This window comes from Podarcis muralis, chromosome 3 (assembly GCF_964188315.1).
Source record: "Podarcis muralis chromosome 3, rPodMur119.hap1.1, whole genome shotgun sequence".
NCBI classification, from domain to species: Eukaryota; Metazoa; Chordata; class Lepidosauria; order Squamata; family Lacertidae; genus Podarcis; species Podarcis muralis.
The window spans coordinates 64890161-64917367 of record NC_135657.1 but is presented as its reverse complement, the minus strand read 5'-3'; the positions used below and the strand labels follow the sequence as shown (position 1 = coordinate 64917367).

Genomic DNA, 27207 nt, shown 5'->3' with positions numbered 1-27207 from the left:
ATAGGGCCAGAGACTTGAACAGGCTTGCCACAGTAAATTGCTCAGCAGCATCCGCTGGCCTTCGCAGCTCACGTCTTCCACAACATCTATGAACTTAGCTTATTGCGTACTGTCGTTGTGGTGCTAAAACCTTGGCACAGGGAGGAGAAAGAGAGACAGTCGCACATAGGTCACGAAGCAAGAAGGAATGAGGGGTGGATAATGGAGGGGAAGAAGAGAGTGAGCAGCAGGCAAGTATGTTTGTGGGGCGGTGGTTATGAAGAAGGAAGAATGAGGCTGAGATCAGGATCATACAGAAGACAGAGACAATATGCAGTCTGAGAGCCTCTGGAGGAGCAACAATACACACATTGGTTTTATTTGCTGGGTAGGCAGATAGGACTGATTTTAACTGGAAAAAAAGATTAAAGGAATGTATGCTGTAACAACCTGAACATGGAAGGCATAATTTTTGAGAGAAGCAGCAACTGCTGCCACCATTCTCCATGCTTCCCTCGCAGGCCTACACAGGAAGAACATTATGTGGACATAAGCCAATATTATCACGTGCGCTACACAGAACTCAGTCATGCAGACAAATAATATTCCGCACTGAACATGGACTTTTAAGGTTGTCTGGAGAATGCCCTGTTTAATATGTATCTGCTTGAATCTGCTTTCAAATATGGAGAGATTTGTCTGGATTATTGCTATTAATAGGTAACAAACAGAAAATAACACCAGCAACTAGACAATAATCCAAAACACTGTGGTCTATGCTGCTGGGAAAATGGCAACTCTGGGCTATATACATAGAATTGTAGAGCTGGAAGGGAATCTGAGGATCATCTAGTCCAGCTCTTCTCAACCTGTGGGTCCCCAGATGTTTTTTTAAAAAAAAACTATATTTATTAAAGGTTTAATAGTTACAGAAAAAAGAAAAAAGAAACAATAAAAAATTAAACAAAACAAAACAATACCTTACAATACATCAAAAATGAAAAGAAAAACAAAAAACAATACAACAAAACTACAAGAAAAACAAAAACATTTAAAAATACATCCAATATTTCCGTATCTTTATCTTTCATTTACTTGTTTCATCGACCTCCTCGCACCTCCCCTTTTTGTATTCTAGTTCAATTATTTATTTCAGCAAATCCTTTCCATCTTTGAAGCAAATCCTTTCCATCTGTCATCATCCCTGACAGAGCCTTGCTAGCTAGGGGTGATGGGAGTTGTAGTTCAACAACATCTGGGGACCCACAGGTTAGTCCAACCCCCTGCAATGCCGGAATATGCAGTTGTCTCATACAGGGATTGAAGCTGCAACCTTGGCCTTATCAGCACCATGCTCTAGCCAACTGAGCTATCAGACCCACAGGGGACCCACAGGTTAGTCCAACCCCCTGCAATGCCGGAATATGCAGCTGTCTCATACAGGGATTGAAGCTGCAACCTTGGCCTTATCAGCACCATGCTCTAGCCAACTGAGCTATCAGACCCACAGGGGACCCACAGGTTAGTCCAACCCCCTGCAATGCCGGAATATGCAGCTGTCTCATACAGGGATTGAAGCTGCAACCTTGGCCTTATTAGCACCATGCTCTAGCCAACTGAGCTATCAGACACATTGTTTGAAGCAGGATGGAAATTGACCAGCACACAACCAAATTAAACCTAAGGGAAGGGCTGTGGCTCAGGAGTGGAGCCCATGCTTTGAATGCAAAGGGAGCCAGGCTGAATCCCCACCTTCTACGGGTAGATCTGAGAAAGGCTGAGGGCAGGCAGACTGACTTAGGTGGAGTCATGCCCATTTTTCTTAACAGGACAGCCTCCACGGCTTGCAGCTCTAAAAACGTGTTTAAAATGCAAATGATTAAAAAGGCCGGCCTGACTTTTGCAGGTCACTGCAGATATCATGAACTCAGCTGACCAATGGCAGATTAAAAATGAGTATCCCTCACACTTCATGCATAAAGCGATCCCTCTGTTTCTTAGCCTGCGCCTTATTTCTGTGAGCACATCATTGGCTCACATGAACACACTGCACCAAGCTCGCAGCAGTGTTTTGTCAGCTTACATTTCTCAAGAAGAGCTCATATGTGAATGCTCGGTGTGAAATTTAGGCCATATATTTGTAAGAAAGGAGAACTGTGAACAGAGGAAACTTCATTTCGCATTAAAACCACCTTGTTTACTGGACCGCTGCTCTGGATTTAAAAAGAAGAAATAAAAAGACCATAACAACGCCTGTGTGTTCCTCTCTAATGATATGACTTCTGATTCAAGTGGCATGGTCTGGAATACTAATGATTTTTACAGTTTTCCTAGAAGAGAAGGATAAGCAACCTAGAAAATGCAAGAATTTGATCTGCCATAGCTCCAAAGCTTTATTCACTGGCAAGCAGGAGGAGTGAGGAGAGGAGGGGAGTGTGATGGAGCCACATATCTCAGAATCTGCTTTGGTATCACTTACGCACACAACAAAGCTGTGTGTATTCTGCCCATGTACAAATGTGCTTTGCAAATATTAAATTCAACATAAGTGTCTAGTTAGGAGATGTGTAGAGATAAGCTCTCCCACATTTTCAGGCCTGTTGAAGTATCAAGAGTTACAAATCCCAGACACCTCTGGCAGTATTCTAGACTGACTGGAGTGGGGGGGACGGGACTTTACTGATGTAGAGTCTGCTTCAAGAATATCGTAGGTAAAGGTAAAGGACCCCTGGACGGCTAAATCCAGTCAAAGGCGACTATCGGGTTACAGCACTCATCTCGCTTTCAGGCCGAGGGAGCCAGCATTTGTCCACAGACAACTTTCCGGGTCATGCAGCCAGCATGACTAAACCGCTTCTGGCACAACGAGACACTGTTTACCTTCCTGCTGCAGTGGTACCTATTTATCTACTTGCAATGGTGTGCTTTGGAACTGCTAGGTTGGCAGAAACTGGGACAGAGCAACAGGAGCTCACTCTGTCGCACAGATTCAAACTGCTGACCTTCTGACCTAAAGTGTTTATAAAGGTCTAGGCTGTGCCTCCTCCATTTATCCAGACAAGGTAAGTGTGGGTTATTCAGGATAAAAACCTGCTCAGCATTTTATTTTCTAGTCCAGTTCAAAGGTCACCTTCTCCCAGAACAGGGTGATCAGTGGAAGTGACCTCCAGCTTACAAACTTCTGCTTCCCAGCTCTGCATCTCCCTTGAACTGCAACAGAGAAGGGGGACCTGAGGGCTTCGTTCACATAGAGCGTGTGCCAGCAAGTTCCTCCCTATCTTCCTCGGATTTCTTTATTCTTCCCTTACCAGAGCACTGTGAGACAGAGCTGCAGAAAAGCCAGCCATGTAATGTAGTAATCAGACCTATGTTAATGCCCTATTCTCCCCCCCCCCCCATTTCATTGCTAGTAGCACTGGGCAGAGTTCGAAAGTGATTGAAGTTAAAGCCATATCATCAGTTAGCAGAAGCATTAAACATGAGATATCAAACTGAAGTTTCCCACCTCAGGCCAGCTTGTAATTATACAGTATTTCATGCTTGTAATTATACAGTAATATCTAAACTGTGTGGCTAAATGCAAAGCTATTTTTAATTGATGCTTCCCCCCCCCCCCTTAAAAGAAGTTGAAAATTTGTTTCTGCACAGAGCTCTTCAACTTCTTTTTCCATGCCAAATAACCTGATCGTAGTATGAGGCCAAATTATTTTATGTCAACTGCCTAATTACATAGATTCAGACACAAGGAGCTGACATTAGCACAAGAATCGAACACAAAAGGAAGATGGCGGGTAGAGGAAGTGATCCATGGGTCATGGGTGCTTTAGTTGAGATTCCTGCGTTGCAGGGGGTTGGACTACATGACTCTTGGGGTACCTTCTAACTCTACGATTCTATGAACACCCAGTACCCCTGACCATTGGCCAAGCTAACTGGGCCTGAACTCCAAATGGCCGGCATTCTTCTGGCATGCCTGTAACATTAGCTCATCCTCCAGCAGCACATGAGCATGGTGAATGCCCAGCCACCTGGAGAGCAAAGCCAGCCTGTGACACTTCCACTTCCACCTGCCACCCCAGCTACCAGAAAAAGGAACTCCCAAGAGTTACAGGTTAATTCACCACCTGGGAGGGGACAACTAGGGCTTTTTTCAGCCAGAACTTGCCGGAACTCAGTTTTGGCACCTCTCAGGTGGGCGCCATTGCCATTCTAAGAGAACAAGTGTTCTAGAAAAATGGCACTGGGGACAACCACTGGCTAACTCTCCTGTCACCAATGAGTGAGTTTGTTATTTATTTATTTATTTAGTAAGTGTCTATCCCACTTTCTCCCCAAGGGAGAAGTTCTCCCCGCTTGTCATTTTATCCTAGCAACAAAACTATGTGGTAAGTTAGGCTGAAAAACAGTGACGGGCCCAAGGTCGCCCAGTGAGCTTAATGGCCGAGTGGGGATTTGAACCCTGATCTCCCAAAGCCTAGTCCAATGCTTTAACCACTGTACCAAACTGGCTGTTCAGGTCAGCCTGTTTCGCCCTCCCCTGCTTTCCACCAATGCATGCAGTCTGAAAGAGCAGTCTGACATGCAGGAGGAAGACCCCTGGGTTGTCAGAAGTATTCAATCAGCACCTCACCCCCAGGTTTCAAATGAAGTTTTTTATTAAAGTAAGAGATGGAGGTATAAGGAGAGGAGAGAGAGAACAGGTAAGATAGAGCAAGTAGAAAAGCAAACAGTTTACTGTCTGAACAACCCACACTAGACAACAGAGCAAGGATTACCCATGATGTTGAGGAGATGACCGGTTTTTTTTAAACCCTGTACATACAATTCTCTATGCAGGTAGGGCTATGTGCACTCAGACAATCACTACAGGCACTTGGGGACTTGACAAGGGATGCCTAAGAGGATGAAAGGTTGATACTTCTCAACAAGCTAGGAAGGAGGAAGTAAAAAGATGACAGCAGGGAGAGATTTCCTAATTACTTCAGGTAGACAGAATCCGCGGTGGGGGGTGGGGCGTTTCAGCTTTCAATGCGACAGGAATGTTACTATGTAATTGGGAATCTATGCCATTAAAGAGACGGGCATTTCGTTCGCAGGCTTTTCTCCAAAATGAGCTGTTCAAATATAAAGAAAGGGGGTAGTGGAATTGCTTGACTTTATGACTAAGCAACAGGAAATAGTAATGGCTACCCATTCAGATGGTTTTAAAAGAGAATTAGACAAATTCATGGAGGATATGGCTATCAATGGCTTCTAGTCAAAATGGTTATGTTCCACTGCAGTATCCCTCTGTATAGTGGTAGGTGGGAATAATGAGCGGGCAGAGGTCTGTTGTACTCATGTCCTCTTTCGGGCTTCCCATAGGCATTTGGAAAGCACCTGAGGGAACAGGATAATGGGCTAGGTGGGACTTTGGCCTGATCTCTTCTCATGTTCTTGTGTAACCAGTTCTCTTATTGTGGAAGTTAAAAAGATTCCTTGTAATCCAACATTTTCACAACATAGGACAAAACACTCAAATGGGTGTAGGCGTTCCCTTTAAAATATTCCCTTTTATTTATAAAAAATTGTTAAATTGTCGTTCTATCAACATATACTCAAGGTAATCTATTCTATTTAAAGCCAAGAGCAAACAGCGCAAAGGATTGTTTAAAAAACTCCACGATACTAAAATGCGATGGCAGCATGAAAGAAAAGTGCTAGGAGAATGAAGTAGATGAGACTGTATCTTCTACTCTTTCCCTGGGCACAATCCAAATGTGAAAACAATGTCTGAACAGGGTCCCAAGTCTGCTCAGGGATGCATTTAACCCTACCTGAAGTCACATGCAGTGGTGAGTTCTGCTCCTCCTCCCAGAGCCTTCCCTTGCACTAAGGCAACTGTAATCAGAGGTAACCTACACAAAACAGGGAGCAAGAAAGAAACCACTCAAAATTACAACTACAGTCAAAGGGTTAAATGATCAAAAGGCATGCTATTCCAAACCAAGACAAACAATGGTTTGTCTTGGAACGTAAGCATGACACATAAACATCGGAAACAAAAGCAATTATCATAGAAACAGTAAAAATACAAAAAAAGAGAGCAGAGATCTGCTTCATATTTGTTTTACGGTTCTCTTTTGTAGGCTATCTTGAAAATCTAGATTAATAAAATTACGTTTTAATTTTTATTTTTTTAAAAAAAGGTGAAAGTAAGCATTAAAGTGCACACACACTGTGAAGACTGCCGGGGGGGGGGGCAAATTGTAAGCTTTTATGTTTTTCAGACTTTATGGAGGACTGGCACCTGTTTAATTTTGTCCATTTATGGTGCCATGTCATGACACCCCCCCCCCCGAAAGCTACCTTATCTCTGCATATATAAATAAGTTTCTTTTTGGGGAAAACACATAACCAGAGTCAGACATTCTGTTAAATTTTCTAATCTTTTTTATTCTGTATGACACATTTAGAGGAACAACTCAAAAGCTAATATGTGTACCTGGATAGTGTGGTTTGGAGCTCTCAAGAGGCCAAAATTAGAAATAGTGTATGAAAGCTACAGCCCCCAACATTGACATGAACCGATAATGAAACTCAGTTATAAGACTATTCCTTCAAATGTGTCGTGAAGAACTGGGGACTGAGAGCTTACTGGCTACGAATTTTGGGGAATTCGTTTTCCGAAGCTCCCTCTCCCACAAGTTTGCCTCACGGTCTTTCATCCTCTGTCACCTTATTCTCGTGTGACCTTGGGCAGTGATTATTCTATGCAGCAGTAAGTCTGCATTTTGTTATAAAAAGGTCTGAAGCAATGGGGAACAGGATTAAATGTCAGAGATGGATGGACTTTTGTTTCTCATCTGGAAGTCCTTAGGTCATTCTACAAAAAAAGCCCTCATAAAACTGAAGGTCAGAAATAATCCAAAACAATAGCGGCATGAGAAATACGGCTTCCCAGTTACTAAGAGAGCCTTAAGAAATGCTGGAGAGAGAGAAACCTTTGTGGGGGTGGGGGAACAGATGGTGGATTAAACTAACAGTCTCCTCCTCTGCACATGTTGCTTCCATACCCCTATGTAGGTTGTGGACATACTGCTTGCCAACTTTTAAGAGATGACTTCAACACTTTCTAGAAATTGAGGCAGAAGTTTCAGGGGGGTGGTATGTCCCTGCCCCTACCACCAAAGGCTTTGTTGTCATTTCGGAAAACTTCAAGAGTTGTAAATGTCATCTGCTTATAAGAACCAACGTTTTAGTTTCCAACATTCTCCAGGCTTACAAATTATGCAACATGCAAACATGAGATGCCACTTTTGAATTTATTTATTTTTTTGCTAGGGCTACAATTCAAGTTGTTGAACATTTTAAAAGTTAATCAGACAAAACACACTGACCTCATGAGTCTGGTTAAGGTGTTTTGCATGAACATACACATGTCCATCCCATCCTATAAAGAAGAAGGAAAACAGTTAAAATTATCCTGAAAATTCCCAAAGGGAATAGCAAATTCCCAAAGGGAATAGCTGCTCTGGAATGTTCTACTGATTCCAACTGAGCTTACATATAATAACTTTCCTAAACGTTTTGCCTAGGTTCTGTACTCTAAACTGTACCAAATACATTGTGTTCCAAATCAGCTACTGACTGCTACCAATGGCTCCATAAAGATGCTAAATAGCACTGGAGACAAAATAAGCACTGGGACATTCCACAGCATAACTGCTAGGACTCTGGTGCTCGGGTCCTGTTTACAGGTTTCCCACAGCCATCTATCCGGTTGGCCACTGTGAGATCAGGATGCTAAATGAGATGGCTCACCGGAGTGATCCAGCAAATTCTTCTCATGTTCCTTAGACACATAGTCATCCAATGCTACTCTATGGAACCAGCCCTGCAGGTAAGTACAGAACCAGTGCAGAATAGCATCTGCAACCACTAACCTACAGAGCTAATTCAGGAGGAATCTATAGTTGATGGTCTCAAATGCTGCTGAAAGATAAAGCAAGAGTCACTTGACCTTCTCCGATGGTCATCCATCAGGGCTAGCAAGGTCAACTGGGCTGCAAAACCAGGTTCTACCAAAACTGGTAAGGGCTAGAATAATTGGTTTCATCCAAGAACATCTGTACTAAGCACTTTCCCAAGAAAAGAGGTCTTTGCATTTAGGTGGAAGGTGTTGCCTGCCATTGGATCCAGGGCAGGCTTTATTAGGAGTGGTTGCAGCACCACCCTGCCACATAACGATGCATTAACCACTTGCTGGACCCACCCACTATTTCTCCCCATCCAAGCAGGTTAAGAGGGCAAGTCAGCATTGCTCCAAGCCCGTTGTCCACATTGTGGAATGAGTGACTGGAGAAAGTGTTTGGTGACCAAGTGGGAGTGACTGGGTTAATGGTGTGCTTGTGTGTGCTGGTGAAGATGTAGTATGGGTTGGGAGATATTAAATTAGTGCATATTATATGATTTATGCAGATGTAGCACAGAATTTGGGTGGGATGGTGAACAGTGAGGCAAGTGTTGCATTTTGGGTCAGGGTGTGCCTTGGCAAGGGAGAGGCTGAAGAGGGAAGGGGCTCCTGACTAAAGACAATTCAAAATGTGCTGCTGTGTTTTTGTTTTGGGCATTTTTCTTTTTGTTATCTTGTAGTTTCTCAGGCTGTTTGTTATATAAGCATATTGCATTTGTTATTTTGTACACTGCTTAGTGGCTGAAATAGGGACTCTGCAGTCTCTAGATGCCGATTCCTAGCTTTTACAATACAGAGGCTTTTTTATTTTGCAAAACATTTTTTAAAAATGAATTTGAGACCCTTAGCCTTTTCTGTTTTTATTTCTATCTATTTGGCACATATTTTTGTTCTCTTCTTCATCTACCTAAAGGTAGCCTGAGTGGCTGTACATCTCTCTCTCTCTGTTTTATTGCTGTTTTGACATGGTATTGTTGTTGGCTTGCATTCACTTTTTAACTGTTGTAAGACACTGCAAGACAGCTCAGGGTGAAAGGCAGATAGTAAACCCTATATATCAATAATATAATTAGGAATACAAATTCCATTCATAAATAAAATAGGATTGAATAAAGCTGAAGAACAAAGACATTTTCCACCCTAAGCAGTGATCTCACTATTTAACTTAAAAAACACCCTGAGCAGTGCACAAAGCAGGCCAGAAGAGAAGTCTAAAATGTTGATGAATACAAAGATGCCTGTGTTTATGGAAGGGAAGGGAGGGGGAAGAGGAACTATTCATAGTGAAAAGTTTCAAAACAAAGCCACATTAATGATCTCAGAGCATTTCTGCTTCTACAAAGTAAGACTGTCAGCTGGTGCTAACTCTTGAATGGCAACCAGAAGGCGGACTGGTGAGTGCAGGCCATTATTAATATCTTATTAATTAAATGCCATGGAAGGCAGAGACTGAAAAGGCTTTGGCTCTTGGCTTCAGTTAAATGAGCCTAGTAGATTGAAGAAGAGCCCTTAATGAATAAGACCAAAAGCACCTATCTGGTTCAACATCCTATTTCCCATGGTGGCCAATCAGATTCCTCTAGAAAGTCCATAGGCAGGTGAAAGGAGGCTGCATATATAGCATATATATATCTTACATATCAAACATTCTCCTCTGACAAAACTGGTTGCTACAGAAAGACATATTCAGTGGTTTGGGTAGTTCCTTCAGAGAAGATTTCCAGCTAACATTCAGCTGCTCTGCACCGCACAATAAGTTAAATTATGGGTTACTGAGACCACACAAACATGTGAACTCCCAGAGAAGAACTTTGCTTCTCCCCAGTCCTTTTTGCTGCAATGCTGTGTTAAGCTAACCAATGCCAAGTAGCCAAGTCATCAGAGGGATGGCCTTTTCACCACTGCTGGAAAAGACCAGTGACATTTTTCGTATTTTCTCAACACCCACAGGGCAACACCATTCCCCAACAACAAAACCTGTTTGCGACCCTGTAATATGCTGTACAATAAGCCTGCAACTCACAAACATTTAACTTGTGAGCTTTAAGCGCTTGGCAATTTATTTATTTTTTAAGAATTAAAAGAAGGGAAGAAAGGAGGCAGGCATCTGGGAAGAAAAGACTTTGGCAGTCCCACTTGCCATTGAACCCAATGTGTTTTGACTATATGCATTTTGGCTTTAGGTGCAATCCCCAGAATGTGGGACTTACTGTAATTATTTTCAAAATGTGCAGTGAGAAACATCAAGCAAGGGTGAAAATAAATTACTGCCAGGCAAGATATGGTCTGAAAACTCACACTCAAGGTTCTTGAAAGGCACTGGGAGTTCTGAGCCATTATTTAGAAACAACTCTCCTATGATTCAGATACCAGAAAGCAAAAGAACCTCTCACTGTAGTTAAACAGAGGGTGATATGCAACATTTGTCATATTCAGAGGAGGCTTAAATCCACTGATTTCAAAATGACTAATGCTGGATATCAGGGAATTCAGCCAAGTGAAAGGAATTTCAAAAGGGAGAGATTACAGCACACGCTTAGCTCTCCTATTGTAATCAATGGGACATAGAATGTGAGATAACTTTACACAGCTAATTACCAAAGTGATTTGGGAAGTCTGACATGCTTTGAGAGAATGGAATTTAACAAATACTTTTTAAAAAACCCTGAAAAAACTGGGCTAAGTCTGCTACTGAGAAAGTGTTTTAAGCAAATCAAGTCAGACCTTCCTGTTTCATACTGTGAGGAATATACAATGCGTGGTCCATGCCAACAAACCCAGGAAACAATTTTATTGAACCAAATTTGGGTCACAGTAATTGCACAAGTTTATGACTCATGCCAAGGAGTAAATTTATTTTATTTCTCACATTTTGGAAATGACATTTCCAAAGGATAGAAACATACAGCAATCAGTTAGGAGAGCACTGTCTTTTATTCTTGCTGTAACAATAAACAAAGCCAGTCATTTCATTTCGTCCTGAGGAAAGTGAGAGCACTTTTCAACGCTGGCTTGAAAACCACTGTGAATTGACATGTTACAGCACTGGACAGGTTATTCAGCACTAATGGCAGCTTTTAGTTGTCCTACGTCGCTTTATAGATCCAAGTCCTTTTTTAAAACCTAGTATTAATCCTGCCATTATTTAAACAAAGGCTGTGGCTGAATTCTTGCAATGAGTGAGATGTGATTGCAGGGAATAAAATGGACCAATATCCTCTGTGGCCAAGAACAACAACCAGCTTGATACTGGGAATTTCTGCCTCATCCTATGTAGGTTTACTCAGAAACCCATCCCAGTGTGGGACTTACTTCCAAGTGTGCATAGGATTGCTGCCTGAGGAATAAAATAAACCTTGCAAAAATCTTCTCAGAAGTTGTCCCATTCAGTTCAATGGAGCTTGTTCCCAGATAAGTGGGTACAGTGGTACCTAGGTTGTTGAATGGCTTGTCTCCTCAACAAGTCGGCTCCCGAACGCCGCAAACCCAGAAGTGAGTGTTCCGGTTAGCGAATGTTTCTTGGAAGCCAAACATCGGATGCGGCTTCCGATTGAGTGCAGGAAGCTTCTGCAGCCAACTGGAAGCTGCGCCTTGGTTTTCAAACGGTTCCTGGAGTCGAACGGAAGCCCGGAATGGATTAAGTTTGACAACCAAGGTACATTTGGAATGCAGTCTAAATAGCTTCCTTTTAACAGGAGTCTCCCTCCACACAGATTTCATTCCCATTAACTGAACTGCAGGTGAAGGAGACCGATCCACTTTAACAGCTTGGGAAACCAATCAAGCTCATCTTACTGTCTGCAACCAGTCTCATTTCTCTGAATAGCCTGAGATTTTAAAAAGTTTTAAAGAAGAAATGCAATAAGCTGGAGGATTTCCAGTGTGGAACTTCTGAGTAATAAATCAAAGACACAACCCCTACACTTGTACTACTTGCAATTTGTCATTCACTTCTGAAATGCTGACAGCACATTCAGCATCCAGACCCAAAACAGAATAATTGTTATTGTTTTCTTATGATGATTTGCAGGGTCATCTTTCATTGAGGAACAAGTGGCTCAGAACATTAAACAGTGCATGAGAAATTGATTTCTACTATCACTTACCTGTGGGCTGGACAGCGCCCTGACGGCATTCAGATCAGACCCTGAACAAAAAGTGTTTGCTGCACCACGGACAATCAGCCCTTTTCCATCCGTCCAGTTTTCCAATTCAGCAACCCTCTCCTGTAGCTCTAGCATCATCACACCTGCCATCAAAAGAAGGAGCATGTGAGGGTCACCTTTAGAATGCATTTTATTAGAAAAATTAGTTTGAAAACTTCACAATTATATGGTTCTATGATAGTGGCAGAAAGTGAGGAGGAATTAAAGAACCTTTTAATGAGGGTGAAAGAGGAGAGCGCAAAATATGGTCTGAAGCTCAACATCAAAAAAACGAAGATCATGGCCACTGGGCCCATCACCTCCTGGCAAATAGAAGGGGAAGAAATGGAGGCAGTGAGAGATTTTCCTTTTTTGGGCTCCATGATCACTGCAGATGCTGACAGCAGTCATGAAATTAAAAGACGCCTGCTCCTTGGGAGAAAGGCGATGGCAAACCTAGACAGCATCTTAAAAAGCAGAGACATCACTTTGCCAACAAAGGTCCGTATAGTAAAAGCCGTGGTTTTCCCAGTAGTGATGTATGGAAGTGAGAGCTGGACCATGAAGAGGGCTAATCGCCGAAGAGTTGATGCTTTTGAATTGTGGTGCTGGAGGAGACTCTTGAGAGTCCCGTGGACTGCAAGAAGATCAAACGCATCCATTCTTAAAGAAATTAGCCATGAGTGCTCACTGGAAGGACAGATCGTGAAGCTGAGGCTCCAATACTTTGGCCACCTCATGAGAAGAGAAGACTCCCTGGGAAAGACCCTGATGCTGAGAAAGATGGAGGGCACAAGAAGAAGGGGACGACAGAGGATGAGATGGTTGGACAGTGTTCTCAAAGCTACCAGCATGAGTTTGACCAAACTGCGGGAGGCAGTGGAAGACAGGAGTGCCTGGCATGCTCTGGTCCATGGGGTCACAAAGAGTCGGACACGACTAAACGACTAAACAACAACAATGATAATGACATATGATTCTATATGAAAAGGCTATACTATCAGCATCTATACTTTCTATTTTTTTATAAACAGAACTCCTATTCTTTGGGGACTCCAGGATTCTGTCCTGGCTGCACCTCTTTACTACGCACTTTAGAAAGTGCTGGTTGAAGGAAAATGCCAAGTGTCCCTCCAGGGGAATGGCTGGGTAGGGGTCACCAACCTTTTTTTAAGCCAATGGGCACATTCGGAATTTTGAGGAAGTGCTGTGGGTGCCAGTCACATGCCGCAGGGCACATAGTCTCACAAAACAATGCTGTGGAGTGTGACATAACATGAAATGGCTGCTGGGAGAGCATGATATAATGGCTTACACATCTTTTTTTAAAAAAAACAACAACAACCAGAAAAAGAGACAGGACTAACCACAAAATCATGCTGGCCACACACACACACACCCCCAACCTCCCAGAGGAAAAGCATTATAAGTCACTGCTCTACATGCTCACATGTAGATGCTCCTTGCACTTCTCTAGTGAATTTTCGTCTCTCTTGGTAAACCTGTGGCTTGACACTTTTAATACCCCCCCCCCCAGATGATTTAATGGATTCTCAATATGGTATATTTATTGATTTGAATCCTTTATTAATTTATTTATTAGTATCCTATCCAAACTCTTGAAAGAATGTAAGCGTGCAGTGGCCAAACGCCAGCCAATGGGAGAATGTATCAGTATTCCAGGGTCTCCACTGTTATAAGTTTCTAGCTGTAATTCACAGTGAGAGGACTTGACCTATGATTTCCTAAATCCTCCACCCCTGTGGTCATATTTCAGTCTCCATGGTCAGCAGTGATTAACCCCTTTAATGCCAAATACAGCACACAGGTCTATAGAAAACTACTTGTCCAGCTGTTATGCCCTTTCTCTGGAACACTGAGGATGTCAGAGCAACTTCTGGAAGCAATACAAGACATTTTGGGTTTTTTTATCCATGCTGGCATTCAGTATTAATTTCTAGATCAGAATTTGGTTAATCCACCTGCATTTCTATATTGGAAATCCTTATGAATATTGCTTTGGACTTGGAGCTTTAGGAAAAGACCAAGCTATGAATTTAAATAAACCAAGAATTAAGTACATTTGGGCAGATATATAAAACAAAGAGAAAAGAACTGGGGCATCTGGCTTCAGGCTCACTGAACTGTTTTGACAAAAGGCTTTTTCAACATCTAAAGTGTGGTATTACAGAGTCCCTGTGAAGAACACAACCCATTTAAAATCTCTGTGATTGCAAGATAATTCTCATCACATCTGAAGGCAAGTGTTAAGGAGTCATTTCTGCCTTTGCACATACTTAAGAGGAAGCAAACACATATTATTAAATGTATTAATAATTAAGAAAGCATTCACTTATTTGCTATACTAGACACCCAATAGCTATCACTCTCTGGGCATCATACAAAGAGGAGAGAGAAAATATAAATGTACATAACAAATTGCAAAAACCATCCACAACACATTGCTAATACCTGTAAACGCATTCATAAACCTTGGATTGTTCAATGTCAGTATCCCAATCCCATCATCTTCTTTAGAAAGGTCAACAGATCCACCTGCAAATTGCTGAAGCTTCTTCTTTACTTTCTCCTCCTCAAAGCCATGAGTATGGCTATGGAGAGACATACTCACTTGTGGCAACAATCTGCCATGAGTAATTCGATGAAAACTCTTCCATAGTAAAATGGTCATTTCTGGAAAGGAGCACAGAGGAGAAATCAATCCAGGTTGATGATGCCTAACTGCATCTTATTTTTCAGACCTATCTAAACAAAATAAAAAAATTCCTTCCAGTAGCACCTTAGAGACCAACTAAGTTTGATATTGGTATGAGCTTTCGTGTGTATGCACACTTCTTCAGATACACTGAAACAGAAGTCACCAGGCCCTTATATATAGTGAGAGGGTGGGGAGGGGTATTACTCAGAAGGGTGGTGGGAATGGGTGATTGGCTGATAGGTGTCATCCACACCTATCAGCTACCTGAAGGTACAGGTATATCCCTATATGAGCCTGCCTGGGTGTCAACATCTTCAGTGAGGGGCCTTCCTCTTGACTCCACCACCCTTACAGACACATTTGGTGGGGACACGAGAGAGGGCCTTCTTGGTAGCTGCTCTCACAGAAGGCTAGGCTGGCCCCCTCTCTGCTTTCCTTTCGTTGACAAAGACTTTTTTGTTTGGGCAGGCCTTTGGCCACTAATTGGCTGTTGCAGCAGGGTCTTTTAATGGCCGGTTTAGTATGTTTATTTTCTGCTTCTCTTGTTGCATTTTCAAACAGTTTTATGTTATTTTGATTCAGCGCTGCTTTTAATATAGAATCTTATTTAATAGTTGCTATTATTTTTTACTATTTATAACTAACTGGTTAGTTTTTTTAGCTGTATCTGTTTCTAATTCATGTTGCAAGCCGCCTTGGGTCCAGCACTGAAAGAAAGACAAAATATAAATAAAAATAAATTTTAAACAAGTCAAAGGGCAGGCAGCAAATGTGGACATTACAGCCAGGTGATGCTCAGGAGTCATGAACAGCAAGTCACACAATACAAGGTATTATCACAGAATTACTTTTCTTTCCCCGCACCCCACCCCTCTTCTCTAATGCTAGTCACTGGCACACCATGATTTGGGTCAAGCACAAAAAGATTGATATTTTCAATAGATTAATCTGAAAAACACAACTGCCCCGGAAAGTCTGATGTCTATTAAGATATTAATATTTTATTTTGAATAGAGTTCTTAATTTATGGAATGTCTGACATTTTATCTTGCAGGCGTTCAGCAATATAAATGGCCAATTAGCATTTTCATAATGCCTCCTTGATTTATTCCACATGAAACCAACCAAGTGTGTAACTAGGTCACCCCTTGAAATTTTTGCCATAAGTCTAGTAAAGCATAACCACTAATAGTTCGACACCAACACCAAGAACCCACTCAGACATCAGCACCATTCCCTAGCCACAGTTCCCACCTTCTCTACTAAACTATGGCTACTCAATGGCTTTGCTATATTGAATGCTGGAGAAAAGCCAGCAGCTTTAATTGTTATGTTGCTACTGCTACATATAAACATTCCCCTATAGCTTCCAGTTACTACTATAAGACTAGCAAATTTGATAAAATGGGATTAGCACTCATGTACATCCCGAGTAGACTGAAGCTGGGAATCACTGAAAATCACCTCTTCCTTCCTTCCACCAGTGAACCAAGGAAGATAGGAATGTCTTATACCAAGTCACATCATGGGCCTATGAAGCTCAGTATTGCCTTGAATGAATATCAGCAGCTATCCAGGGTTTTACTCAGCCCTATGTAGACATGGGTGGGATGTGGGTGGCACTGTGGGTAAAACCGCAGCGACTAGGACTTGCCGATCGCATGGTCGGCGGTTCGAATCCCCGCGGCGGGGTGCGCTCCCGTTGCTCGGTCCCAGCGCCTGCCAACCTAGCAGTTCAAAAGCACCCCCGGGTGCAAGTAGATAAATAGGGACCGCTTACTAGCGGGAAGGTAAACGGCGTTTCCGTGTGCGGCTCTGGCTCGCCAGAGCAGCTTCGTCACGCTGGCCACGTGACCCGGAAGTGTCTGCGGACAGCGCTGGCTCCCGGCCTATAGAGTGAGATGAGTGCACAACCCTAGAGTCTGTCAAGACTGGCCCGTACAGGCAGGGGTACCTTTACCTTTTACCTTTACATCCCGAGTAGGTTCACAAAGTATTCATATGAAAAACCATGGTGCCTGGGTGATGCCTTTTAAAATATCTATTGGATTTATTCTAACCAGATACTCCATTGTTTGCATGTATTCCACTGACATCTCCAATTTAAATAATGCTAATCTTGTATCACTGTTCCTTGATTTATTATTTTAAATTGCTTTTATTTTATCTCAGTTGCCCTGATAGAAGCTATTGGGTACTTTCTTTCTCTCTCTCTCCTTTTTTTTAAACTTGGAGGGCCTGTTAGGCATTTCATTAACGAAACAGATGAGTAAGTCTGAAAGTATATGTTAAAATCAGCATTCTTCCTAGTTATTTCCCCAACAAAGTGACTTTCTACCTAACCTAGTTTCACCTGCAACTGCTAAGGTTTTCAAATCCCATTCAGGAAAAGCAAACCCTGCAGCATTCGCGGGGACGGGACTCCTCCCCGATACAGAGCCATCTTTAAAGGATATGAAGATTCAGGCCCAAATACTATCCACAAAGCTACCCTGCGATAATTGATTTGTTTCCACAAACAGGAGAATGATTAAGGTACAGTATTTGTAAAGACAACATCTTTCTGTTTCAGAGTTAGGCTCTGAGGCTTCCTGAATTAATACCTGGAAAAGTTCCCCCATCCCTGCAAGATTCATGAGCCTAAAACACCAAAGTGCTGGAAGTTTTCTGCTTTTTAGTTATTAAGAGAGATTATATTATAACCCAGCAAAACCCTTACTTTCCTTTCCCTCTGGTAATAGCTAAGAGGAAAAGTTCTCAGCTTTTGGACCAATAAAAACTGGAATGGGCAAAGGTTTTTTTTTTCCATTCAGTTTTACCTCTGAACAAGACACGCTTCGCCTAACCTAAATGAGAAAAAAGGAGATGAAGATAGCAATCACCACCAAAAATTACATCTGCTCTCTTTATTGTTTTTCCTTTTATCTAACTTAACATATATTTCACTTCCCTAATTTCATCCCATTTCTTTTTCCCCACAGGCATCATTACTTTGAAGTGCTCAGTTTTTTTGGATGGCAAACCAAGCGCTTTCAGATTTACATAGAATTCATTTGTTCTGTCTCTTTCATGTTCTATCGAGATTTTGGATTTTCTTTAGCCAAGTGAAAGCCCACACATCTCTTGGCCTGGTTTGAGGAAAAGTTAGAGGCAAAATATTCCACATGGAGTTTTATGGTTGTTTTTATGATGGTAGTGACTCCCTTGTTAATTAATAAAATTATTTACTTTTGCTGTTATTTATTTTCAAATGAATAATTTCTTTCTTTCTTTCTTTCTCTTTCCCAAGAGGGCTGATAACATCAGAACATCTATGTACACCATTTTTTTTCAGATGAATGCGTATTTACTTTTTACCCTAACACTTATTTTGAGTATTTATAAATTGCCTCTATATTTTTAAAAGAATCCAACATGGTTCACAGTACACATTTTTAACAGCCAGGTACAAAACCTCCACATTTGCTTCCCTACCCACATAAATTCATCTGAAAATGAATAATAATCTCCCTTCTCTCCAGAACTATAATCCTAGCTAAAAATAAATATTGAGTTCATTTGAAGTATAGGTGACAACTGATTTTTTTTAAAAAAAACACACGCAAAATATCTTATTTAGAATTCAATCAGATATAAATCAAAAGCTATAAACCACTATGGAGATTTATTAATTATTTATTTCATTTATTATCCACCCATAAGCCTAAGGTACCAAGGTAGGGCGCAAGCATTTAAAATACAGCATTAAAAATAGTTTAAATGATATGACAATCACAAGAATAGGGTGGGCCCTAAAAATACGCATCTCAAGTGTCAAAGGGCAGCGTAAAGAGGTGCATATTCAGCATTCCGTGTAAACTGTACAGTGAAGGCGTCAGGCACGTTCTGTGAAGAGGGAGTTCCACAGTTTATGGGTTGCCACAGAGAAGCCCCTGTCCTGGGCTGCTTCCCCTCCCCCCCCCAAAAAAAAATCTGGGGCAGCAGAACTACCTAGAGGGCACCCTCTGCTGATCTTAACATTTGAGAGGGTCTGTAGGTAAGAAGGCGGTCTTTCATATATTTGGGGCCTACCACATTTAGGGCTTTAAACACCAACATGTGTACCTTGGATTGGGCCCCAAAACTAACCAACAACAGATGCAGCTGTTCTAAAAGGAGGCTTACTGTTACATGCCACCCTGATTTCCAAGCAGTGAAAGATGCCAGAGGTTCCAGTGCTTACTCAGGGTTTGGTATCCTTGGAATATTTATTTACACATATATACAACCTGGGCAGAGGTTGGAGGGTTCACAGAATTAACACCCCAACAGATTTTGCTTCTCTGCTCTGAATGAATGAATCTTTATTTGCATCAGCCATTGGCCATAGCAATAAAACAATACAATACACAAATAACAGAAATAAAGTCAATTATATAAAATACATTTTAGGGTTTTAAATCAATAGTCAAATAATGGATCTTATTCTGATTGCCTCAGCTAAAATCCTTGCAACCTTTGCTGTCACCTGCTCATCTTGATCTGCCAAGAGAAAGAACACTGTGGCAGTGGCTGGGCAACCCAGAATGGGCAATAAAAGAGGGGTGATAATCTCATTCCTCAAGTCTTTATAAAGAGTGCAAGCGACTCTGCTCTGTTGCCAGGAGAGCCTCAAAAGTGCAACACAGAGCTAAACATGTCTCGCTGTCCTCAGCTTTACAACATCCTCCTCGCTCTTTTGCTCACTCACACAATTCTCTACAATGTAGCAGCCCTTCCTTCCTTCCGATTTGTTTGCTCCGGACAGCTCGTCCCTCTGAAGTGCATATCAAGGCACTAGAAGTAGCCCTCTGGTCTCTGTTTACAAAGGACTCGCTGGACCAGTTTCTTATATTTGCATCATATACCTTAATCTTCACCACCCTAAAGTCCGCAAAACTGAAAGGTCTCGGCTGATTTTCAAGAGTTGTTCTGGCTAAGCCTTTGGTGTATTTTCAAATCTTTTGAAATAGTAAATGCGTTGGCTCTTTAACCCTGTCTGTATGTGGCCACTACACAGGATCATGGAAGCAGGAAGCCCAAGAACTGAAGTCTCATAAATGCAACCAGTGCTGAGGACTCAAAGTGCAATTTTTCTAGAAAAAGAGGCGCCGGAACTCACCATGAACCCTTGTTCTCTTAGAGTGGTGCCGGAACCCAGTTTTTAAAGAACACATGATCGAATGCTCTGGGAGCTGTTGCTTAGTACTTACTTTGTGCTAGAGCCAGGAAGCAGTTTCTGTCTCCACCAGGTGAGCAGCAATGGATGCCCAGTTCATAGTTACAGGAGTGGTTTATGGCAAATTGTAAAATGTTTTTATTGTTCTGGCTACACAGGCTCACATCAGCAAGATCAATCACAGAGGTTGGCTGTAAAAACCCTCACTATAACCAAACCATTTCCAATTAAAATTCACAGTCTCACGAAGGTGAAGTAAACCTATATTCCTTCTAATACATTGTTGCTTTGAATGCTCAGCTCCAGACTCGGAGGTTTTGTTACAATCATGTGGTTAAATAGATTTTGTTAAACACAATTAGAAAAGCCATGCCTTAAAGATATAGACACATGTGTGCAGGACATTCATATGTAGCAGCAGGAGTGGGACTGTGCTACTGGCCCAGCCCCCAAAACTGTGTTCCCTTCATCCTGACTTTCACATGTTGAACAAAGAGGTCTGAAGAGAACTGTTGGCACAAGCTCTACACAACTGGGAAGCCCATGCAATAAGAGATGCAATGTTGGGGTGGGGAAAAGAAGCAGAGCCCTGTTCCTGCTGCTACATTCAAGTGCCCTAGACACAAGCCAGTGATTAGAGCTACACTGAAGGTCCTTTAGGACGCAAAGTGGGAACATATTGATCTTTAGACCACAGCAGTGACAGAAAACACCAGGCCTCTCTTGTCTTCAATGCTGTTGGGTCAATTCTAATTGACGTTTCCCACACTCATCCCAGTTGAGCACTACACTTTAACCACAGAGCATGGTACCAAGCAACTGAAGGATCTATTTAGCATGGTGGCTTCCCTTGTGTGAGTTGACTACCTTTACCGACAGAAAGGGATGGAGGAAGGAGAAAGGGAGATTCTCTGGTTCAGCGCTTTAGACTAATAAGTGCAGACTGTGACCTACAGCCTGAAGGGTTGGCAGATGCTGAATCAATGCGTCAGGAAACTGGAGGAAATGTGCCAACAGACCCTTAGAAATGCCTTCTGTGCCCACTCTCATATAGCTGCATCATCTCAGGGTGGGATTTTTAAAGGAAACAGCAGAACCTGGATCTAGTGGAGATAAGCACAGCAAAAAAAAAAAAAAAAGAAAGAAAGAAAGAAAGAAAAAGAAAAAACAAAGCAAGAAGCACTCCCCTCCCTTAGTCACGGCTTTCTTTTGTGCTAGAGCCAGGAAGCAGAGAAAACTGAATTGGGCACCTGTCCATGGAATCTATGTTCATGACCTCAGGGGAGAGGAAAAACCCAAGCCAATAACCACACAGCACACTTTTATTTGAAATGGTTCCGACAGGCAAATATACATTTGTCCCAATTTTGGAAAAATGTGCATCTAAGTATATTTGCTAAATGACATGGGCAAACTACGAGTGTATATTTGTAGGATAAGAAACTGTTGGCAAAGTGGTTCTTTAGGCAGAGGTTGGCCATAAAAAGACTTTTGGCCCTTTGTAAAGTGTCATGCACACCAGTGGGGGTTGATAAATAATAATAATGTTCACAAATTTTAACTGCTTTTTCATTCATGATGATGACATATCATAAAATCAGAGAACTGGAAAGGACTATGAGGGCCATCTAGTCCAACCCCCTGCAATTCAGGAATCCTGCCCAGAGTCATCCCTGGGTGGACTCGAACCACCAACCTTCTGGTTAAGAGCCAGATACACTGACACACTGCACCACTGGAAGGATTTTAATGCCTTTCCAGTTGCTAGGTAGACTTGAGGCATCTACAAACACAGTGTTAGCAAATTATTATCAAAGCAGCTTTTCTTCATAGGGTTTCTATTTTACATTCAATATTCATTGGGTACTTAGAATGAATGAGAACACAGGAGAAATGACTTTGAAATGGTAGCTTTGAAAATAGTGATGTTCAAGATTTTAAAACTGCACAGTATTAACCTTTGTTTTTCAAAGAACAAAAGTAGTCAGAGAATCATAGAATTGTAGAGTCAGAAGGGATTCCAAGGGTCATCTAGTCCAACCCCCTGCAATGTAGGAATCTCAACTAAAGCATCCATGACAGATGACCCTTTACAGTGTTTTATACATTTCCCCAATTGGGATCTCAAAGCTTCTTTTTAAACAAGATTGCAGTAAGGATTTATACAGTGCACAACAAATACCCTACATACCACACAGTGTCTCACCCACCTCTCTAGCTTAGAAGCAGTTTTAAGGTAATAACACATATTAGCCTAAAAAAACCCTCACATTTTTTTTAAAAGTTACATCTCTGGATTTATGGCTCATTCAATGGCTGCAAACTTTCCCAAATAGGAAGCAGATATAAACCTTAAGGAAGAGATCTAATCTACTCAGGTTTGAACATAATTTTTGCCTTAACAGCTGTCATTGTCCATCTCTATTCCCCCACCCTGCATGATATTTACATTTACGGAGGCTTCTCAAACTTCTGGGGGTTAAAATGAGCAAAGACATTCACAGCACAGCAAATCTGGAAATAATCAATGCAGTATAGATTAAACTGGTAGTCAGTTTGGTAATAAAATTCCAAATTAGAATTTCTTGCCTGGCGCTGATTTAGAATTCTGTGCACACTCCACACTGACATTTCACTGTCAAATCTTTGTACATTAAGCTTTAGGAAGAGAGATTGTGCAACAGCCTCAGGATATGCTTGAAGAAAACCAATTTTTGTACCATCAACTCTAATTGCCTTTAAACTAATGGAAAAGAGCGAAAATAGTTAAGAGACCATGAAAAGGGGGAAAACTAGAAAGTTTATGCTGCAATCCTTAGAAGTTCCATAGCACATTTAGACAGATAAATACCTTTTTTTCTTCATTTTAAACACGAAATATCTTACAACCTCTTATTTCTCCTTATTGTCTATTATTCAGGTATATCCCAACTTAACAGGACAGACTCAAAAAGCAGCGAAGGGGATCTCTCTCTCCATCACACACAGTATACTCTATCCAGGCCACCAAGAGTTCAAGGACACATTAATTTAAGGGATAAACATTTGGAGAGAGGAGGTGTGGTAGACAATGGGGTGTGGCCCAGGAAGAGTCCCAAGGGGCAGACAGAGAGGCTCGGAGAGTTATGTTTGGTCATTGGGCATGAGGTTAGATAGAGAAATATACCAAGCCAGACCATTCATCCATCCACATTGGACTGGTGGGAAGCTTCTAAGGTTCTTAGGTAAGAGACATTCTCAGTCCTACCTGGAGATGCCAGGGGGTGAACATGGGACATTCTGTGTGCAAAGCAGTGCTCTACTGCTGAGCCATGCCACTTTCCCAAGAAGATTCCCCATTCCTGCTCAAAAGGGTTTCAAAAGTCATCTAATTCAATCATTGGGCAAAACTCATCCATCATGCCTGTACCAATCACTCCACTTAATCCAGATTGCAGTATACTAGACAGAGCACTTTCTGCCCTAAGCATGTTTCCTTGGCTGTTAAATCCTACCAGATTTAATATGGGTAACTCTGAAATTAGTACACCTATGGTCACAGCCAGTATTTCAGAACCTTACAACTCCTTCAGATTCCGAAATTACATCAAACCCTTTACTTTTGAGATTTTGGTCATGACACCATAAAAAGAACAAGCCCAAGAACTGTCAGAGGCAGCAGGACTCATCTTTCCATAAAATATGGAAATAACAAAGTACCGGTACGTAAGGAGATGACTGTATCACCCCCTGCAGCATATTAAGAGCTTAATTTGAGCCAAGGTTAATGCCTAGATTCCTCTTAGAACACATTTCCCTGCCAAACTAATTATCAATGCATGTGGTAGTTGCACAAACCTGCCACACAATAAACGTTTATGTAGAATTTTGTAATGTGCAAAGCTGCCAGAAGGAACCACGACCAAGCTGTACTCCGTTTTGGGGGTGGGGGGTAAATGCTATTCCAGCTAACACTGGTCTCCAGCAGGTGGGTCGGGACCCACATGGTTGCATTCCAGGATGGGTCGCAACAGCTGCGCTACCACCGTGCAAATTCAGGGCAAGAGAAAACCAAAAGGCGTCCTCACGCCCCCGTTTTAGAGATGTGGGTCTGAAAGCACCCTAGACTACCGGGCTATAGTCCCACGCACCCTCCTTTCCCAACCAGGCACCGTTTATTTACTTATGTAACCATCACGCGTTAATACAAAGGGGGAGACAGGAAAGAGAAAGCCAACCAACAGAAAGCAGCAACTTAATTACAGGAAAAAGGGAAAGAAGCCAACAATTAGCGTTCATAATTCCCGAAGGGAGAATCGAAAGCTCATTTCCCCAGAGTCTGACGGTAAGGTTCTTGCAACTAAGGGGTATGTATTTGCAGAGACTAGTCCACAGCAGCAGCAGCAGCAGCAGGAGGAGGAGGAGGAGGAGGAGGAGGGAGGTGTCTGGGCTGCCGCATTCCCGTCCTCAGGCGAACATGCCTCGCCAGGATCACTAACCTGCAGTCCGCCAGCAGGAAGCGCCGCAGCGAGAAGGGACGCTTCGTGTGACCGGGAAAGGGTTCCGCCAGGAAACCACCACCCCCCTGCACAGAGGTTCCGTGGAACGGGACGGCGCAATGATAGAGCTTATTTGTTACATACGGATCTAAGGAAAGATCCTCGCAAGCCTGCGGTGAACGGGGTCGGGGCCAGCTGTTTTCAACCCTCAGTTTCTCAAGCTAAAGGCTTAAACGGAGTGGCTTCTCCGGTGCTGCTGCTCTTCAGGAACAGATCGGTGATTAGAAGCACGCAGCCGTGTTTCCAGTGGAGCAATTGCAGGCATGGTCGCACGCGTGCACGCGCCCCCCTGTGGCTTCGCCTTGCACACGCATCCAGAGCCGCAATAGCCCGGCTGCTTTCATTTCTTTTGCCTTTCAGAGTCGGACCCTTGACCCTTCTAGGCTCCAGGGCCGGATTTATGTACATAAGCTAAACAAGCTATAGCTTAGGGCCCCACTCTCTTGGGGGCCCCAAAAAAATTTAAAGGGAAAAAACCAACCACCTGGATGTACATTTCCAAAATATAAGATAAAAAACAAATAAATAAAATAAAACCTACATATAGTAACAGTGTTTTGTGTTGAATAGGCTCCTATGATGTAAGTAATGGGCCCCGCCTGCTAGCCTGCTCCCTAAAATATCACTGGTTTGCTCATTTCTATATATAGAGTGCTTGCATAAAATATGTATTTTATGATAAAATATATATTTTGTTACGTGCAAATGGCTTTAGATGCCTATTAGGTCCATAAATTACCATATAGTACATATTCAACACAAAAACCGGTGACAATTTGTTGTTGACAAAGGACAGCTGGACATATAAAGGGCCCCATTACCTTCAGTAGTTTAGGGCCTCATCAAACCTAAATCCGGCCCTGCTTGCAGCCCAGCAGTCTCCTGGTTTAACTGGAAGCAGGTTCTTGCTTTGCTGCCTGATAAATGCAGAGATGTCTGTGCTTTCCGAGATATAGCTTCCTAGGTGGAGATCGCCGCAAGATTCAAGCTAGGACCATACTAGTCTGGACAGCAGGAACTGACCAAGCAGCACCACTGATACTGCTCATTAAATGGCCAGGGAAGTATGAGAATCTAGGCCTCCTCCAGATGACCTGTTTTTTGAGCATTCGTCCTGACTGGCGTGCTGAAAGCTGACGCAGGGGTTAGATTAGATCTCATTTTTCTTTATAATTCGTTCCTATTCGTTTGGAATGAGCGTTCCAGACAAGGAGCATTCATCCGGCATTGTTTTGCAGGGTGTTTATCTGTCTTCCTGTTAATCATTAATTCAGCCCACCATTTTTAATGCATTTCTCTGCCAGTTCCCCAACTGCCAAAAATCATTTTTTTAAAGTGGATGCGTTGTGCAAGGGCAACAGAGCACATGAATCCACTTTGGTTGTGCAAACCTACATTTCCCAGTTTGTGCTTGGATTCCTCCTGCAAAATACTGACAGTCTGGAGGTGACCTGTCTGCCACCACAACCAGGCAGTATTTTACTGATGCATCCAGTAAAATTGTGTTCTCAGCGAAAAAGCCGATGTCGTGGTTTGAAAAGCCAATAAACTTCTAATTCTGCTCTAGCTTGACTCTTTTCAAGGGGCACTAGTTAAAACACAGCAGAGAAAAGAATCCTTGTTTATAATCTGCTGCACTGGATAAAATCAGACCCATTTGAAAATTTGTAACACACACACACACACACACACACAGAGAGAGAGAGAGAGAGAGAGAGAGAGAGAGAGAAGAATGGTGGATGACTAACCAAACAGTATTGATCCTGAAACAAGAGGTGGGGTTTTGAAAGTGCCAACTTTGGGGAAATTCAGATAGCGAGAACTTGGTAAGCATCAATGCTGTTTACTGTTTAATGATTCTGTTCTTTCACACCCATTTTAATGGGGTGAAATGATCATATTATGGAATTAATCAAAGTGCTTGTGAAATCCACACAGGTGTTCCAAACACAAGAAAAAGAAATCCATACCTATTATATGCAAGAAGGCTAACAGTGTCAGCTAAGGAAATGTTAATATTACACTAGCTATATGGAGGGTCTGTCATATACCAACACATTTCATAATCGTAGACTGCAGTAAATTAGTGTAGTGTTTCTCTAGGTAGTATGCTGTCACCTAGCAGCAGAACAGGGAACAGCATGCTTAATATCACCAAATAGGTACTGTATAAGGAGGGCCTTTTACCAGCTTTATTTTTTATTTCATAAAATTTATATACTGTTTGTTTTAAAAAAACTAAAACCCTCAAAGCAGGTTACCAAATGAATAAAACAATAAGATTATTAGTAAAATTAATTAAAATGTTCAAAAAATTAAACCAATAAACTAAAAACACTGGCATTCTAGATATCTGGGTCAAAGCAAACATGCTTTTAGCCAAAAAGAGTACAGTGAAGATGCCATATCTGAATTGGGATCACTTGGTCACTGTAGTCCATCTATCTGTAACCTTAAGAATGAGAAAAATCTGTGTGGGACTGCCCTTGAGCCTGGTCCAGAAGCTGCAGCTGGTAGAAAATGCTGACAGCATAGTACTCCTTTGCTAAAGCATCTGCACTGGCTGCTCATATGCTTACTGAGCCAGGATCAAGGTTCTTGGGTTGATATACAAAGCCCTGAACAACTTGGGCTCAGGATAAGGACCACCTCAAACCTTATGGTCCATCTTGATC

At 42.1% G+C, this 27207-nt stretch overlaps 1 protein-coding gene across 4 annotated transcripts in view; it reads right to left on the bottom strand.

Annotated features, from left to right (window-relative positions):
- ECHDC1 (ethylmalonyl-CoA decarboxylase 1) overlaps nt 1-24794 on the bottom strand; it is a 28221-nt gene extending 3427 nt beyond the window's left edge. Inside the window, exons 1-5 of one of the 4 annotated variants that reach the window (XM_028723350.2) lie at nt 24617-24794; nt 14551-14772; nt 12040-12182; nt 7359-7411; nt 5796-5876 (exon numbers count right to left, since the gene is read on the bottom strand). In XM_028723350.2, the coding sequence (XP_028579183.2) occupies nt 5796-5876; nt 7359-7411; nt 12040-12182; nt 14551-14770 (497 nt within the window). In that variant the 5' untranslated portion in view covers nt 14771-14772; nt 24617-24794. The other 3 variants (XM_028723349.2, XM_077926020.1, XM_077926019.1) reach the window with 3 other exon arrangements.
- Nucleotides 24795-27207: the final 2413 nt, after the last annotated feature.